Source organism: Zootoca vivipara, chromosome 10 (assembly GCF_963506605.1).
Source record: "Zootoca vivipara chromosome 10, rZooViv1.1, whole genome shotgun sequence".
Lineage (NCBI taxonomy): Eukaryota > Metazoa > Chordata > Lepidosauria > Squamata > Lacertidae > Zootoca > Zootoca vivipara.
Genome location: NC_083285.1, coordinates 10,359,695 through 10,375,847, shown reverse-complemented (window position 1 = coordinate 10,375,847; position 16,153 = coordinate 10,359,695). Strand labels below are relative to the sequence as shown.

General features: G+C 40.7%; 1 protein-coding gene across 3 annotated transcripts in view; it reads right to left on the bottom strand.

Annotated features, from left to right (window-relative positions):
- TAFA5 (TAFA chemokine like family member 5) overlaps nt 1-16,153 on the bottom strand; it is a 326,350-nt gene that overhangs the window by 221,663 nt on the left and 88,534 nt on the right. Inside the window, exon 1 of one of the 3 annotated variants that reach the window (XM_035126719.2) lies at nt 14,987-15,510. The exons of the other annotated variants lie outside the window; for them this stretch is intronic. Coding sequence (XP_034982610.2) covers nt 14,987-15,077 — 91 coding nt within the window. The 5' untranslated portion in view covers nt 15,078-15,510. Of the gene's footprint in view, nt 1-14,986; nt 15,511-16,153 lie in introns of those variants that run through there. 3 annotated transcript variants of the gene reach the window in all.

The following is a 16,153-nucleotide window of genomic DNA, read 5'->3' as shown; positions in this document are numbered from 1 at the left end:
TAGCTGCAGTCCAACTTGTAAAGGTTTTGCCTCAAGTGAGTTTTGATTGATACCCAGCCAACTACAAGTCAACCACATAGCCAAGAAAATGCCCAGGGAATAGGGTGACAATAGATACTGTAATTAAGATGCAAAATAGCAGCACTCCTCAGCTCCATTTACAGAGGAAAGAGGAGTGGAAAATACTTAAAGGAACAGGTTGGGGAGTGCAGAACATCACATGCAGAGGTGCTCTGATTGCACTATTGTAAACTAGTTCCAGGTAATGCTTTAGAAAATTGGCAAACAAATTGTAGTAGTAGACATGGGGATAGCCGGGGTGGGGGGTGGGGATAGATCCACAAATATTATTGAAAAGCATTGAAAGTACTCAATTATCTGAAGTTCTTTCCACCCCCTTTCCCAAGAAACATTGATTTCTTTCTTTCTTTCTTTTTTTTAAATAAGCTTACTGCAAGTGTTTTTAACACTATTACACAGTAAAGTTGGTGTGGTATAACTGAACAGAGTATTTGACTCCCAATGAGGAAATGTCAGTTTGTTTCTCTGCTTACTCTGTCTGTCAAATGCCATGAAACCACCCTGGCAGGTCCATCCTGTTTATGTTGTTGGTATGAAAACTATTGGACAAAAGCTCCTTCCCACATTACTATGATTAAGTAAAAAGGTAAAGGTAAAGGACCCCTGGACAGTTCAGTCAAAGGCGACAATGGAGTGTGGCGCTCATCTCCGCTTTCAGGCTGAGGGAGCCAGCATTTGTGCACAGACAGCTTTCCAGGCCATGTGGCCAGTGTGACTAAACCGCATCTGGCGCAACAGGACACCGTGATGCACCAGAGCACACGGAAACGCCACTTACCTTCCTGCTGCAGCAGCACCTATTTATCTATTTGTGTTGGTATGCTATCGAACTGCTAGGTAGGCAGGAGCTGGGACAGAGCAACGGGAGCTCACCCCGTCACAGGGATTCAAACCGCCGACCTTCCGACTGGCAAGCACAAGAGGGTCAGTAGTTTAGACCCAAGCACCACCTGTTCCCTACACTAGGATTAAGTGAGATGTCTTTGGCTACACAGAGGCAGCCTTTTCCAGCTCCTCCCTATTCAAGCATGACGAGCAACGGTAAAATGTGCTCTTTCCACATGGTGTGCACTGGTTCCTATGCCACTAGCAAAGCGAAGAATTTTGCATACAGCTTTAGAATATCTACTAATATACAGTAAAAAAAAAAAGGTAAAGGTAAAGGACCCCTGACAGTTAAGTCCAGTTGCGAACGACTCTGGGGTTGCAGCGCTCATCTTGCTTTGCAGGCCAAAGGAGCCGACGTTTGTCCACAGACAGTTTTTCCGGGTCATGTGGCCAGCATGACTAAGACGCTTCTGGCGAAACCAGAGCAGAGCACGGAAACGCCGTTTACCTTCCCGCCAGAGCGATACCTATTTATCTACTTGCACTTTGACGTGCTTTCGAACTGCTAGCTTGGCGGGAGCTAGGACCGAGCAACAAGAGCTCACCACGTCACGGGGATTTGAACCGCTGACCTTCCAATCGCCAAGCCCTAGGCTCAGTGGCTTAGACCACAGCGCCACCCGCGTCCCTTAAATATACAGTAGGTGCCCACAAATACTGGCTAGGTGCACCCACCAGAAACACTGCTTCAATGCCTTCCATATGTGCTGCGTCAGGAAGATTTGGGGCATCAAATGGTAGGACAGAGTCTCAAACAAAGATGTGCTCTTCCAAGCCCACATTCCCAGTATGTTCACACATCTGTCTCAGGCTTGATACATGACTTCTACGCTGGCTTGGTCATGTACCCAGAAGAGAGGATGGCAGGATCCCAAGGACATGCTCTATGAGGAGCTAGCTTCAGGTACTAGGCCTGTTGCCAGACCAAAGATGTCTGCAAATGAGACATGAAGAATGCAACATTAACTCCACCACATAGGAATCTCTTGCAGATGATTGCAGTGCCTGGAGACAGACAAGACAGGTTGTGTATACACTGCAGTGACCAGAGGATGAATGACTGCTGGGAGGAACACAGAGAGAAGACGCACCATAGTGCACCTGCAACAAAAATGTGGACGCCTTCATCTGACCCACCTGCAACAAAACATGTCTCTCCTGTATCAGTCCCTACAGCAAGAGCAGGCGCTACAACTCTTCAACAGTTTTGCTTTCCCCGCAAAGGGGGATTCTTCCAATGTCTCCTGAGACAGACAGATTCCAACTAGCAAGCTTCTATTTGTTTTTGCTACCAATCTATCCCCAACTACTCTGGTATGTGCAGAGATTTTGAGGAAGGCTAAGAGTTTCTCTTCCTATGCTGATATAGGAAGAAACTAAGGAGCACCAGGAGAAAGTGCTGGCATTTTAAACAAACATTCATCAATCCAAATGACAGTTATTTCCAACAGTAGCAGCAACCGCAACTGATGTTCTGCTCCAATACATATCTCATGCTTCGCAATGTAAGAAGTGGCTTTGACGGGACGGGACACAAGAGGTACTAGAAATAAAAGTGGTTTCTTCTTTCTGGATTGTCCTGCATAAAACTATGCAACTGTTCCATGGAATGATGTGTAAGCCATTCCCACGAAACCCTGAGCTGCTGACAGGAATGTTAAATTTCTAACTCAGATTTTATCGCAACGGCAACTTCTATTAATTCATTTTTATCTTGCATCTTCCACTTCACAATAGCTGGCCAAGAATTATTATGATTATTTATTAAATTTGTATGCCAATCTTCATCCGCAGATCTCAGGGCGGTTCACAAAAAAATCACAATATAAAAACCGCAAAATACATACTAAAAATAAGAACAACAAACTAATACCACACACACACACACACACACACACACACACACACACTCGTGCATGCCACATTTAAAAGCAGGGTGGATAAAAATCAATGATTTTTTTTTAAAAAAATGGATTTTTTTGTTGTTGTTTTAAATCGGATTTTTTTATTTAAATCGATTTTTTTTATTTAAATTGGATTTTTAAAAATAAAATGCTTTTTGAGGAAAATATATTACCATCCAAAGGTTATTCCATCATGAAATAAAGATTAGTTTTTTTAATTATGTAGAATAAGGTTGTATATTTTTAATTTTGGGGGTAAATAAATTCCATTAATCCATTGTAAGATTATTGGGCAGTTTCTCTGCCTACAAGATATTATCACAGGTTTACTTTTGCAGTTCTCAAAACTGAATTTGACTCAACAGAGATCACATGCCTCTTCTTCACAGCAAAAATGTTATAACATGAACAGAGTTGAGAAAAAGACCTTAATCCTATTGTTCTACAAGCCTATGAATACAGAAACAACCCCTTCAGTGCTAAGTTTCAAGAAGTTCAGTGAATAGAATAGAAACAATATTTTCCTGATTGTTTTGAGTGGACAGTATTTAAGTTTTTCATGTGTAGGCTGGGCTGACAGTCTAAGTTTATATATATATAGTTTTTGTTTTGTTTAGCCAAATTAGTTAACAAACATGGATGTTTGTTTAAGCAAATAACATATGCTGTGATGTTATTGTTTCAGTTGAATAAATCTATTTAAATTGTTATTGTTAAGGTAATGATTATTTTTCTCCTTCCTAAGTACAACAGTAAAGTTGTCCAAATATGAATGATTAACCTATTAAACTGGGGATAAAAAACTAATATGAAAAGTTGTTATTCTAAAAATCTTCATCTACTTACATATTAAAGTTATACCAGCAAGAATTAGTCTTTATGTAGAAAACTATGATTTAAATCAAGCCTTACTGACTAGTGATTTAAATTGTGATTTAAATTGTGATTTAAATCAGTTTGATTTAAATCAAATCCACCCTGTTCAAAAGGGAATTGGATGTCAAAACATTTTTTGCCTGGCACCTAAATGCGCCAGTTTAACCTCCCTGGGGAGAGCATTCCACAAATGGGGAGTACAGAAAAGGCCTCTACTTGTGTTGGCACCCTCCAGACCTCTCAAGGAGGGGGCACACAAGGGGTGGCCTCAGAAGACGATCTCACGGTCGGGGTAGGTTCATATGGAGAAAAACAGTCCTTGAGATATAACTATCCTATTTTTAATAATAAAACCCAATATGTAAAATCTGAGCACCAACAACTCCCCCCCCCCAAAAAAGCTAAATAAACAGGAAGCATCACAGCCACAGATACGTTTTGTGGTATTTATCACTGGAGCCATGTCTAAGGAAGAAACATTCTTGACTGGAGTCTGAAGGGATAGAGAAAGGGCCAGGAAACTCCTCATGCAAACATTCCAGTGCTAAAAAGCCCCTGTTGCTTATGGCTGACGGCCACATCTTGATGGAAGGGGACAATACAGTAGAGTGTCCCGATAACACAAAAGTATGGAGGAAAATTCCTTTTGGGGGGAAGATAGTCCTTCAGACATCCAGTGTCCCTGTTTGGAGTTTTAAAAGGTCAAAAAATTCTAATATGGCCTAGGAATGAACCATATGTCACACAATAACAAAGACGGACTCCAGACATCAGTCTAGCTACTGCATTTTGCACCAACATACTTAAGCCCATCCACAGCACATGAATTATTATTATTATTATTATTAATAAAAATAATTTATTCAACTTATGCACCGCCCTATAACTGGAGGTCTCAGGGTGGTTCACAACAAGACCACAACGTATAAAATCAAACCCAAAGCAATAACCCAATAAACAAACCCCCAAAAGAACCACATTCTAAAATGTCAATAAGATCAACCAAAGGCCTGGGCGAAAAGGAACCTTTTTGCCTGGCACCAAAAGGTGTATCATGAAGGCGCCAGGCAAACTTCCTTGGGGAGAGCATTCCACAGATGGGGAGCCACTGCAGAGAAGGCCCCGTTCTCGTATTGCCATCCTCCGGACCTCTTGATGAAAGTGCACCAGAATCGGCTTAGTCATGTGGGCCACATGACCCGGAAAAACTGTCTGTGGACAAATGCCAGCTCCCTTGGCCTGTAAAGCGAGATGAGTGCCGCAACCCAAGAGTCGTCTGCAACTGGACTTAACTGTCAGGGGTCCTTTACCTTTACCTTTATTCACAATATGCAACCTTCATCATATGCAACCCTCTTACCTGCCAATTTTTACTTATTATTCAAATCCAAACCTCTCTGCTTCTGTCTCTTAGATAGTCTCTGTGATTAAACAAACATTAACAATCAAGAGATTTCTTTTTGCAGACATCTCAACAACGGAAGAACAGTTTTTAATCCACTCTTGTCTTTTCAACTTCTGGCTCTGCCAACTGATGCAATCATGCATATAGCTTCTTGCTTATGTTCTACAGTCTTTTGTAATCGAAACAAATTACCTTAAAACATTGAATTTGTTAAGTAGATAATTTTAAAAACATTCAAAAAGCATTTTAAACAACCATTCTAACTAAATTGGTATGTTAACAAGCATTAAGAGACAGCTTTGAGATTGACATGGTCAGTAATCTGAAGTATTTTTAACTGGTTGTTTCATTGATCAGCTAAGAATTATTAGGGAATTACAAATTGGAATGCTAAATACCAGAAATTTTTAGTTAAACATTTAGCATAATGATGCAGATGCAAGTTAGATTTTATTTTTGTCTAGTATTATAACTGTGATGGATACAGCAATAAATAAATACATTGTCCCTGGGTCTTCAGTACCACGGAAAGCCTAGGTAAGAAAAATATGGTTACTTGTGTCAGTGTATAATCTAAACACTGATTCATCTGTCATTAAGTGCATGCAATGCACATTTTCCTATGCTATGAAGACCAAGCAACAAAATCCAGAGTACTGTATCTACAATTGACTTGACTTCTCCAAAGAGTAACAGAAATAACACAATATGCTTCACACTGGGCATGGATTGTGAAACACTCTTGTTCATATTTTAAGTCAGGGACCAGCAAACTTTTTCACTGTCCCTCAGACCTTGCTGGGGGGCTGGACTATATTTTGAAAAAATAAATAAAAGAATGAATTCCAATGCCCCACAAATAACCCAGAGATGCATTTTAAATAAAAGCACACATTCTGCTCATGTAAAAACACCAGGCAGGCGCCACAAATAACCCAGAGATGGATTTTAAATAAAAGGACATGTTCTACTCATGTAAAAACACGCTGATTCCCGGACCATCTGTGGGCCGGATCTAGAAGGCGATTGGGCCGGATCTGGCCCCTGGGCCTTTGTTTGCCTACCCATGTTTTAAGTGCACAAGAGTACAGATAAGATAACCTACCGGTATCTGTGTGATATCGTGTGCACTTAAATTATGAAGAACCTCAAATCACACAGATACAATTTTTGGATGTTCAAGGTTGAAATCCTGGGTTTACATCCTCAGTAAGGTAGAACATGAGACTCCTAATCTCAGGGTAATGGGTTTGAGACCCACGTTGGGCAAAAAAAAATTCTGTACTTCATGGGGTTGGACAAAATGACCCTCATAGTCCCTTCCAACTCTACAATTCTATGATTCTATGTCTAAAAGCACATTCAATTTCCTCATGTGGCAGAACTATATATAAAAGATAGGAAATTTACTCAACTTTGGCTCAGTCATCCACGTTTTGTGCAACAGAGCACAGTCGGGAGGGGAACATTGTTTGATGCAGCAAAAATGCTGAAAATAAGGGCAAATGTGCAAGCAGAATGCCTAGTGTAATCTTGATCTTATCCAACAACAGTTGTTCTTAAGCAAGAGTACATTCTCAGGATCTTTTTGTGTTTTATACAGCTAAGTCTCATTCAGAGTGGTTCTAAAAAAGATTATTGGACCCAAGTCAGTCATTCCCTTTAATTTCAATAGGTCTACTCTGAGAACAATTAACACTGGAGACAACCCTTTGTTTCCTAAAACTGGGGTACAGAAGCAAAGGGGTGTTCCTTGTGGTTGTTTTGAAACAGTCACCGGTTAAGATTTCTCATGACTGATAACCATAAATAACAGTAAAGGTTTAGGGAACATACATGTTTAATTAAATGCCAAGTTATGTTCATTTTTATGATGGATTTTTGTTGTTTTATTCTCTGTATGGTTTACTTTTAAGTATGCCACTTAGAAACACTAATGATTTCATGGTATTCAAATGTCTTAAATAAAGTGAGGGGGGGGAACCCTGTCGCTTCTAAGTGGTTCAAAAGAGACTTCTGATCATCAAATGATGTCCCTGCTCTTAATGCCTTGAACCTCCGAAGTTACTGAAAAACCAGCAATATGTTTATCTCTAAATAAGGATGGAGTTATAGAACTCCTGATTGTTGAAATCGATGAGTTATGCCTTAACTATTTGGTGACCCTGAACATGCACTTTTGCTTAGTAAATTTAACACCCATTGGGCAATTGTATGAAACCTAGTTCAAGAAAGCAGGTTGTGCAAGAATAAAGCTTTCCAGACACAGTCCATAATAGTTCTCTGCTTCCGAGTAAGACTGTGGTCTGAACTTAATAGCTAAATTGGGTGAAAGGAGTGGTAATGGCTGTACATCATCATAAGCCTTCTGGCTTATGGCTGAATTTAAAAAATGGTCTTTTGATGTGGCTTCATCTCGAACATGAGACTGCATGCTTTCTCCTGCACTAATTCCTCCTGCTTCAGCTACTGTGCTTTCCTAATCCTATAGCAAAGAACCATACTTAGTTGTTACCATAACAACAATTGCTGCATGACAATTAATAAACTACACAGTCGACAACATTATCTTAATGAAAGTGTTTCTATGCAGTCCCCTCCTTGTTTTTATGCAGTGTACTTCTTCCCATTTCCAAGTTATAATCGAGACATACTGGAATTTTCACTCAAATTTCTCATGCTTCACTCCAACCTGAGTAAGAGTTGTTTTCACCACTGCACCTGAAACAACAATGATGCTTTCTGAGAAAATTTAGCAATAGCATACTCTCTGGTTGAAAAAGTTTTCCAAAACATTTTGCCAAAAATGAAAACAAAGAACAGCACCCTTTATTTGTGGAAATCCTCTCACTGGATTACAAACAGCACAGAACTATTGTTTTGCAGTTAGAAACTTTCTATTTTTTTAAAAAAAAGTATATTCAAAATCTCAAAAGTCTGGTAGAAAGCTCAGTTGGTTAGAGCGTGGTACTGATAACACCAAGGGATGCGGGTGGCGCTGTGGTCTAAACCACAGAGCCTAAGGGCTTGCCAATTGGAAGGTCGGCGGTTCGAACCTTGCGACGGGGTGAGCTCCCGTTGTTCGGTCCCAGCTCCTGCCCACCTAGCAGTTTGAAAGCACGTCAAAATGCAAGTAGATAAATAGGTACCATTCCAGCGGGAAGGTAAAGGCGTTTCCGTGTGCTGTTCTGGTTCACCAGAAGCGGCTTAGTCATGCTGACCACATGACCTGGAAGCTGTCTGCAGACAAATGCCAGCTCCCTCGGCCTATAGAGCAAGATGAGCCCGCAACCCCAGAGTCGCCCGTGACTGGACCTAATGGTCAGGGGTACTTTTACTTTTTTACTGATAACACCAAGGTCGCAGGTTCAATTCCTGTATGGGACAACTGCATATTTCTGCATTGCAGGGGGTTGAACTAAATGATCCTCAGGCTCCCTTCCAACTCGACAATTCTATTATGATTTCTATGCTGATTAAAAGATGGAAGCCAATGAGTAGACAATGAAATATGGGGACCGGGAGCTCAAATGCAGTGTCTTCCAGGCCACAAGACAGGTCAGGGTAGCCACAAACATTTGCCACAATCTAGCACCTGGTGTACTATTGGTATTCAGTAAGGGCCAAAATACAAATGGGTTTTTTAAAAACTAGAAATAGTAACAGAAGCAAAAACTACCCCTTTCCAGAAAGCAAAATAATCTGGACTTATGAAACTTAAAGCTAAAGAAAAGACTTGTTAGTCTGCTCAGAAATACATGCATTGCTCTCCAAAGATAGCACATATTTATCCATCTATAAATATATGTTGTTCTTCATTCCATTAAGGAAGTTCCACGATCTAAAAACCACAGGGGCAGCCTCATACGAGCATTCTGAAACTTGAAGCAAGAAGGATCTGCTCCAACAGATTTTGAAGCCTCATATAACTCACAGTTGGTTAATAGCTGGCACATATATCATGTTCCTAAATGTTTATCCGTCATTTATAAGCCTCAGTCTGAGGAACAGTGGTTCAAGTGTCAGACTAGAACTGAGGAAGCAAAAGGTTCAAATCTCCATTCAGCCATGGAACTCACTGGGATACCCTGAGCCAGTTACTCTCTTTCAACCTGAACTTACCCTACAAAGCTATTGTGAAGATGAAATAGGTGATAAAACAGTGCGTACCAACTTCAGCTCCATAGAGGAAATTTGTAATACAAAGAAATAGCAATGATGCCCCCTGTCTCAAGTGAGCATTAGCTACATTTGTGGGGAGAAATATGCATGCACATATATACCGGTATCCTTATGTACTTTTAAGGTTGCAACTGAAAAAGACCAACTCTGGAATTAGCCCAATTGAAATATGCAAAACTGAGATTTTGAATCCTTTAAACCACGTTTAAGAATTTGAGGTACTGCAGCAAAAACCAGTCTTGCTGAGCTTGACTTGTCAAGTAAAAAGCTGCTCAACAGCCCAAGGGAACAGCAGCCCTCATCTCCATCCCTTGCCGTATGTGACCTTGCACATTTTACACTGCAACAGCAAAGACGTGAAGGTTACAACAGTACGGTGCCAAGACCACGCCCATATCTGTATATCTGTATCCTCTCTCTCTAGATTCGGGAGTCCTTATTGCCAGTTCCATATGCTCCAGCAATACCACAGCGTAGAGTCGGAACTTAAGTAGGTCACGTAAATACTATAATATTAGCATAAAACCTTTTGCTATGTCGTCATATTGGACACTTATGACAATCTCCTCACAAGAACATAACACTTCTGCTAGATCAGATCAAAAATCCATTGGGTCTAGCAGTCTGTTCTCACAGTGGCCAATTGTTTGCCTGTGGGAAGCCCAGAGCAGGACAAATGCTCCGGTGAAACAATGCTTGTTTTACCTGTGACTATGTGCAGTTCTCCTGCCAACCTAGCAGTTTGAAAGCACGTCAAAGTGCAAGTAGATAAATAGGTACCGCTCTGGCGGGAAGGTAAACAGCGTTTCCGTGCGCTGCTCTGGTTCGCCAGAAGTGGCTTAGTCATGCTGGCCACATGACCTGGAAGCTGTTCGCTGGCTCCCTCAGCCGATAAAGCGAGATGAGCGCCGCAACCCCAGAGTTGGTCACGACTGGACCTAATGGTCAGGGGTCCCTTTACCTTTACCTTTATGTGCAGTTCTAACCTTTGTGGTCCTGTGAGAGTCTCCATAAAGATAGTGGTTTGATGAAGCAAACTACCCTCTGATACAGTAGGAAATTTTCAGGCCTCGTTTACATATACTTTGAAAAATTTGTCAAATGGCACTCAGTCACAAAATAAAAACTAATCTTCTCAACAAGTCCTAACATAAGCCGCTAACAAGCCTGCATCTACAATGATAATTCACCCATAGCCTTGTGTCCTTTTTTGAACCAGTGCTGGTACTTATAACTGCAGTGAAATATCTCTGCAATGTTGAGCTATGTTATGCTTTGAGGAATTTTGCAGGAATAGCTTTGGTGTACCCCATTTCATGTTAATACAGCAAGTTTCAAGAATAAGACACTTAGACAGGTAAATTTTGGGTTCTTGGACCTTAATGGATCAAGATCTATGAGGAATTAAAACAAAACTATTAAATACGATAGAAATTGGTGGTGGGAGATTCATCACACAGAAACTGGGCTGAATTACACCACTACCTATATGAAACAACAACAACAATAATCAAAAATACACTTTCATTCTAAAACCAGCAGGCCAATAAGAGTTGGCAGTAGTTCTTAACTTCCATTGGTTTTGGGTATGTTCCAAGTGTTTTCTTTTCACAGTTTAACTTTGACAGAGACACATCATTCTATTCTGACCCAACACTGCATTCAAAATCCTAGTTATTATATATATAAAAAGTTTGCTTCCTATTTACATAACAAGGATTCCTAAGGATGCACTACTACAACGTCTACATCCATATTATGAAACAGAGATTCCAAAGCTGTACAACATTCTCTAAGATAAAGAAAAGAGTGGTTATATATTGCTCCTTGTATACAGCAGTGAAGTTTTCCATCCAATTCAGCTGCTTTAAAGTCTTTACACAGCCACCTATTCAAGATGCCCTTTCATCATCGACACACTATTCAGTGATTGCAATGGGGGAAACTATTTGATGTTCTGTTTTGCTGGGAAAGGGTTGGAGCACCCTATAATATTTATACAGCTCTGCCTTCCATTGAATATAACATTTAAAAGGTGATAGAAGATTTTGAATTAGCAAGAGCTAATCAATATCCCATGTCTACTTCTAATCTTCTATAGCAATTGCTAAGTGTTTTCATTTTTAACAGCTCTTCAAGCTGACGGAAAACCTACCCGAATATGTTAAACTGCTTTGTATGAAGATCAGACAGGCATGGGACAGCAATTATATATCACAATAGCCTTTTCTTGGTTCACAGCTCTATTCATCTTTTTGAAACAATGAAAGACAGATTGGACGTAGGGGAATGGATTAGCCACAGGACGACCTGTATTTCCACACAAAAGCCAAAGTGTGGAAAAATGGCACTCTTGTGCCAGCCATTCTTCACTTCTTGGGTGGAAAAAAAACACACATATTAATGGAAACAGCCATTTAAACAGCTCTTTCTCACTCATCTCAGAACAAGTGTTGCCTGTTTTCTTACCACTTATGAGTCGTACAGTAATGCAGTACTACTTTTAATGTGAATTGATTCTGTACATTTTCCAAGGGTAGCCCATTGCCACAACAAAATAGCTATTCTGTACGTTTTTCAAGAGTAGCCCATTGCCACAGCAACAAAATAGTTATTCTGTACTTAACTGGACAGCTTTGAGAGCCAACACAGGAAACTGACCTTGCTAGATTTTTTTTCAATATTAAAGCCAGTCTTACCTGCTTTATTCTCTAGGATCACAAAAAACTGAGAATGCACACATATTATGTTTATGCTGCAGTTAATATAGGCAGTGCACACGCGATATATTTAAAGCACATCCATACACCAGGAATTCTGGTGCTGGAAATGATAGTTCTGGGAGGAGTTAACAGCTACAACAAACTGAACAGTTACTACATTTAGTTAATAAATAGATCTAGCATTTGTTAGCAAATCAACATACATGCTAATCAGGATTTAAGCAAAGGCCTTGCTACCTCTTAGCATGACTAAGACCATTTCAGAGTAAGTGCCTTAAAACTTAGCCAAAGATTACACCCAACTGGGCACAATATTTTCCAGCAGTTCTTAGCCTAAAGAATGTTGAAGCAGGTGCTATTTGAACAGATCATCATATCTTAGGTCTGGCAATTAAATCTGATCAAGATAACAAATTGTAAGGTACTTGGTTGATATTATGGGTCCATCTAATAGATCTTCTTGGGAAAAAATGATTATTAAATGGAGATTTCTTGTTTTTATCATGAAATAAGGCTATGCAATGGGGCCACCAAAAAGGAAGACAAGGTGCCCTAACTTCAACCGTGCACTGAAACAATGGAGTTTATCCGCCAGTCAACGAACTAACACCCAAAAGCTATCAATTACAAGGTCCAAACATATGACAATAAGAAATGGCTGCTTCCCACATTTATGCTGATGATGTAAGTCTAATATACAAGCAAGCTGACTTATCAAGAGAGTTACAAGTGGGAACACATACAACCCCATCATCCAATACTGAACTAAAGAAAAAGTTAAAATTCAGTTCCCCACTATTTAAAAATGAGTGCATCATAGATATACTTTACCAAAAAAAACCTTAGAACAGTATATGAAAATCACTACACTCAAATATAAAAACAGATCCAATAAAAATGTGTTTTGAAGCACATGGAGGAATAAACAATATGGAATTCCCTCCAAAGCTATTTAATTGTGCGATGTTTCTGTAGAAGCTAAAGTACAACAATAACTGTGAATGATGGCCTTAAAAAATATCAGTCAAAATGCTAAAATAGACTAAGCTTCAAGTTGCCTAGCTACACAGGAAGCTTAGGACAAATTCTCTCAACCAACTTCCAGAGTAACCACACTCTAGATATAAAATAAGAAATAAATAGGCATGATTCTCTTGTTCTCAAAAAAAAAGTAAACAGCTGAGATTTAATTCGTCTTCTTGTAAAACCAGATTGCTAATCCCTATAGTGTTTTAAGAGGACTACTTCCTGGATGCATCAGGGAAGTCTATAAATTTGAAAATTCTTATTAGGGAGATTACTCTGTTTTTTCCTGATGTTAATATATCTACTTATATACAATTCTTAAAACTGGAAAGGCACTAAGAATACTGTTGTTAGCAGCATTATCATTAACAACAATCTTAAAATCAATGAGCTCCTAGGAAACACTAGCAAGGCATTCCATGTATCTGGTACACAAAGGGGTTTTTTATATATAAAAAAATGCTAAATACTTTTAGATACATAACAATATTTTTGATAGATGACTTACATATTTAAAGTTCTCGAGCAGCTGACATATATAGAGACTACGGTGGCCAATTGGGGAGAACACTTTGCCAAGGATGCACTGAAAGTTATTGCATATTTCCAAGAGTTGATATCATCCTGAGGGTTTACTTTTAATAATATGGATCCTGAGACATCTGAATACTTTTTCTTCTTTTTCTTTTTCTTTTCTTTTTTTGCTAGTATTGGATGAGGTCCAGATGAAGTTAGCTGCTCTTCATTCCCACTGAAATCAATGTGACCTGACTTAAACCACGACTCATTTTCTCCATTGATTTCAATGGGACCTTAGTGCAACTAACTTGCCATCTGCATTTAACCTACTGGTAGTAAAAGGTGTCACTATAAACCTTTGCTGCATTTCTTTTAAAAAAAATATAGCTACACCTTTTCTCACACCTGAACACACACATATTCAATCAACAACATGCTAAACTTTCACCTTGGGCAGTGGCTTGTAAAGGATTCAATTAATTAAATCAACCTTCTCGAAGGACTAACCGCTAATATTCTCTGTAAGGTGGCAAAAAAACCCACACCCCTAAAAGGCTTAAGAAAAAATAATAATAATAACAATCTTATGTTCAACTACGAAATGCATCAGATTCTCCCCACCACCACCACCACCGACATGAAATATAATCATTATGTTTGTTTTGCTTTGGCTGTCTGCTTATTTGTTTGCTTGTTCTGAGACAAAAATTATTTGAACACTTAATGAAAAAAATCCCTAAAATCAGGCAGAAAGGCCTCTTCCACTCCTAGGAAAGAAGGATGGAGGAATGAGCCTCCTGCCCAATCTCTACTCTTCCTTGCCCTGATCATAGAACTTTAGTGCCATCTATTGAAAATGTATTGAATTTGCTTTTTTTCAAAAAAAAAAAAAAAGGAGAAAAAGAAGAGGATGACTGGTGAGTGTATATATATATATATATATATATATATATATATATATATATATATGGTCCATATTTTTTACTTATTGGGATTTATAGTGTATTAATACACTTACCAGTGGCTTGGTTTTATTTCAAGTTCTAAATAGCAGCAGAGCAGGTCATTCATCAAGAAGAAAACAACAGTTTTCAGTTTATAAATGTATGAACTAAGGCTAGGGATTTCAACACTGCCTACATAGAATGCACTCAGCAGGAATATAAACCCTGTGTCTCTTCTTTGCATATGAAATAAAGTTAAAAAAGAAAAAGAAAAACCCTGTTTTGGCAATAACGTACCAATGTAGATAAGAGAGATCTGTGGAACTAGGACATACTGCAAATAAATAAAAAGAAAATAAGGAATATCTCAGCATTCGGAAGCAGGAAGGGGTGGGGGGTGGGAAACACCAGTGTATGGAGGCATGCAGATATAATTACCTTCTTTAAGGAACTGGGAGTGGATGACAAATATAAGAAAACAGCAGATAGCTGCTCCTGCTATTGCCCATAAAGCTTTCAAGAGCTGCATCTCGGGTGGGAACTCAGCAAATACCCAGAAAGTCACACAATGAATTTCCAAAGCGATGCATCAATGTTTCCCAGGTTTGAGCCAGCCAGTAACCACACTTCCAAAACAGAGAAGAGGCTAGAGATCGCAGAGAGCCTTTTTCCTCCCCCTCGCTCCCCTCGGCTTGGGGGGAGGGAAAAGCAAGGGGGTTAACGCAAAGTCTCAAGCAGCAAGAGCAAGCATCCTGATCTTCAAAAGGAGAGCAGCACAGAGGAAGCTGGGTCTGGGCTCCATGAATCAGCTTTCTGTTTCCTCGGGAGTTGAGCAGCATTGGGGGTTGGGATGGAGTAGGGGGGGGGGAGTTGAGAGGAAGGGGAGGGAAGACAATCTGGGCAGAATTGCGCAATCGCTCCCCCTGCTCTGATGAGCTTGTTTTTTCGCTGCTGCTGCTGCTGCTGCTGCTGCTGCTGCTGCTGCTGCTGCTCAGCGACGGCTTCGGTTCAGCAGGGAGAGCAATGCGGGAGACAAGCCGGTCCTCTCAGCGCTGATGTTGCCCTATGGGCACGAAGCTCCTGCAGATTCCGCTCGCTGGGCTTGCTTGGCACGACCCTGTAAAAAAGAAGAAGGATGGGCTGCAAAGGAGGGAGGGTGCAAAGGAGGCTGCCTCGTTGTCCAACTTCCCTCCGACGGCTTCCCTTGCTCGGTCCCCAGAGCCGGCCGCTTCCCCTCCGCGGTTCAAAGCAACTCAATTAATCCTTTCATCGCAGGGCAGCGCAGGTGCCAGCTGGCGGCGGCTGGGGCATCTCTTGCGCGCTTGCTGCTGGGCGAAGCCGGGAAGGGCGCGGGGGGCTTCCCGCCTCCCCTCTGCTCGCCGCCACCTTCCCGTCGCCTCCCAACCTGGCCGGGGAAAGGCTGGCTCGCTCTTCTTCCCTGGCGCGCCCCGTGCGCCTTCGCCTCGCCTTCTCCTCCGCGCACACACGCGCGCACCCGAGCACCCCCCGCCGCGGCACCCGCAGAGCGTCTTGGGGCAAACGAGCAAGCGGCGCCGCTTCGCGGTTTAGGAGAGGGGTCGCAGCAGCAGCAGACCACAGGTTGAC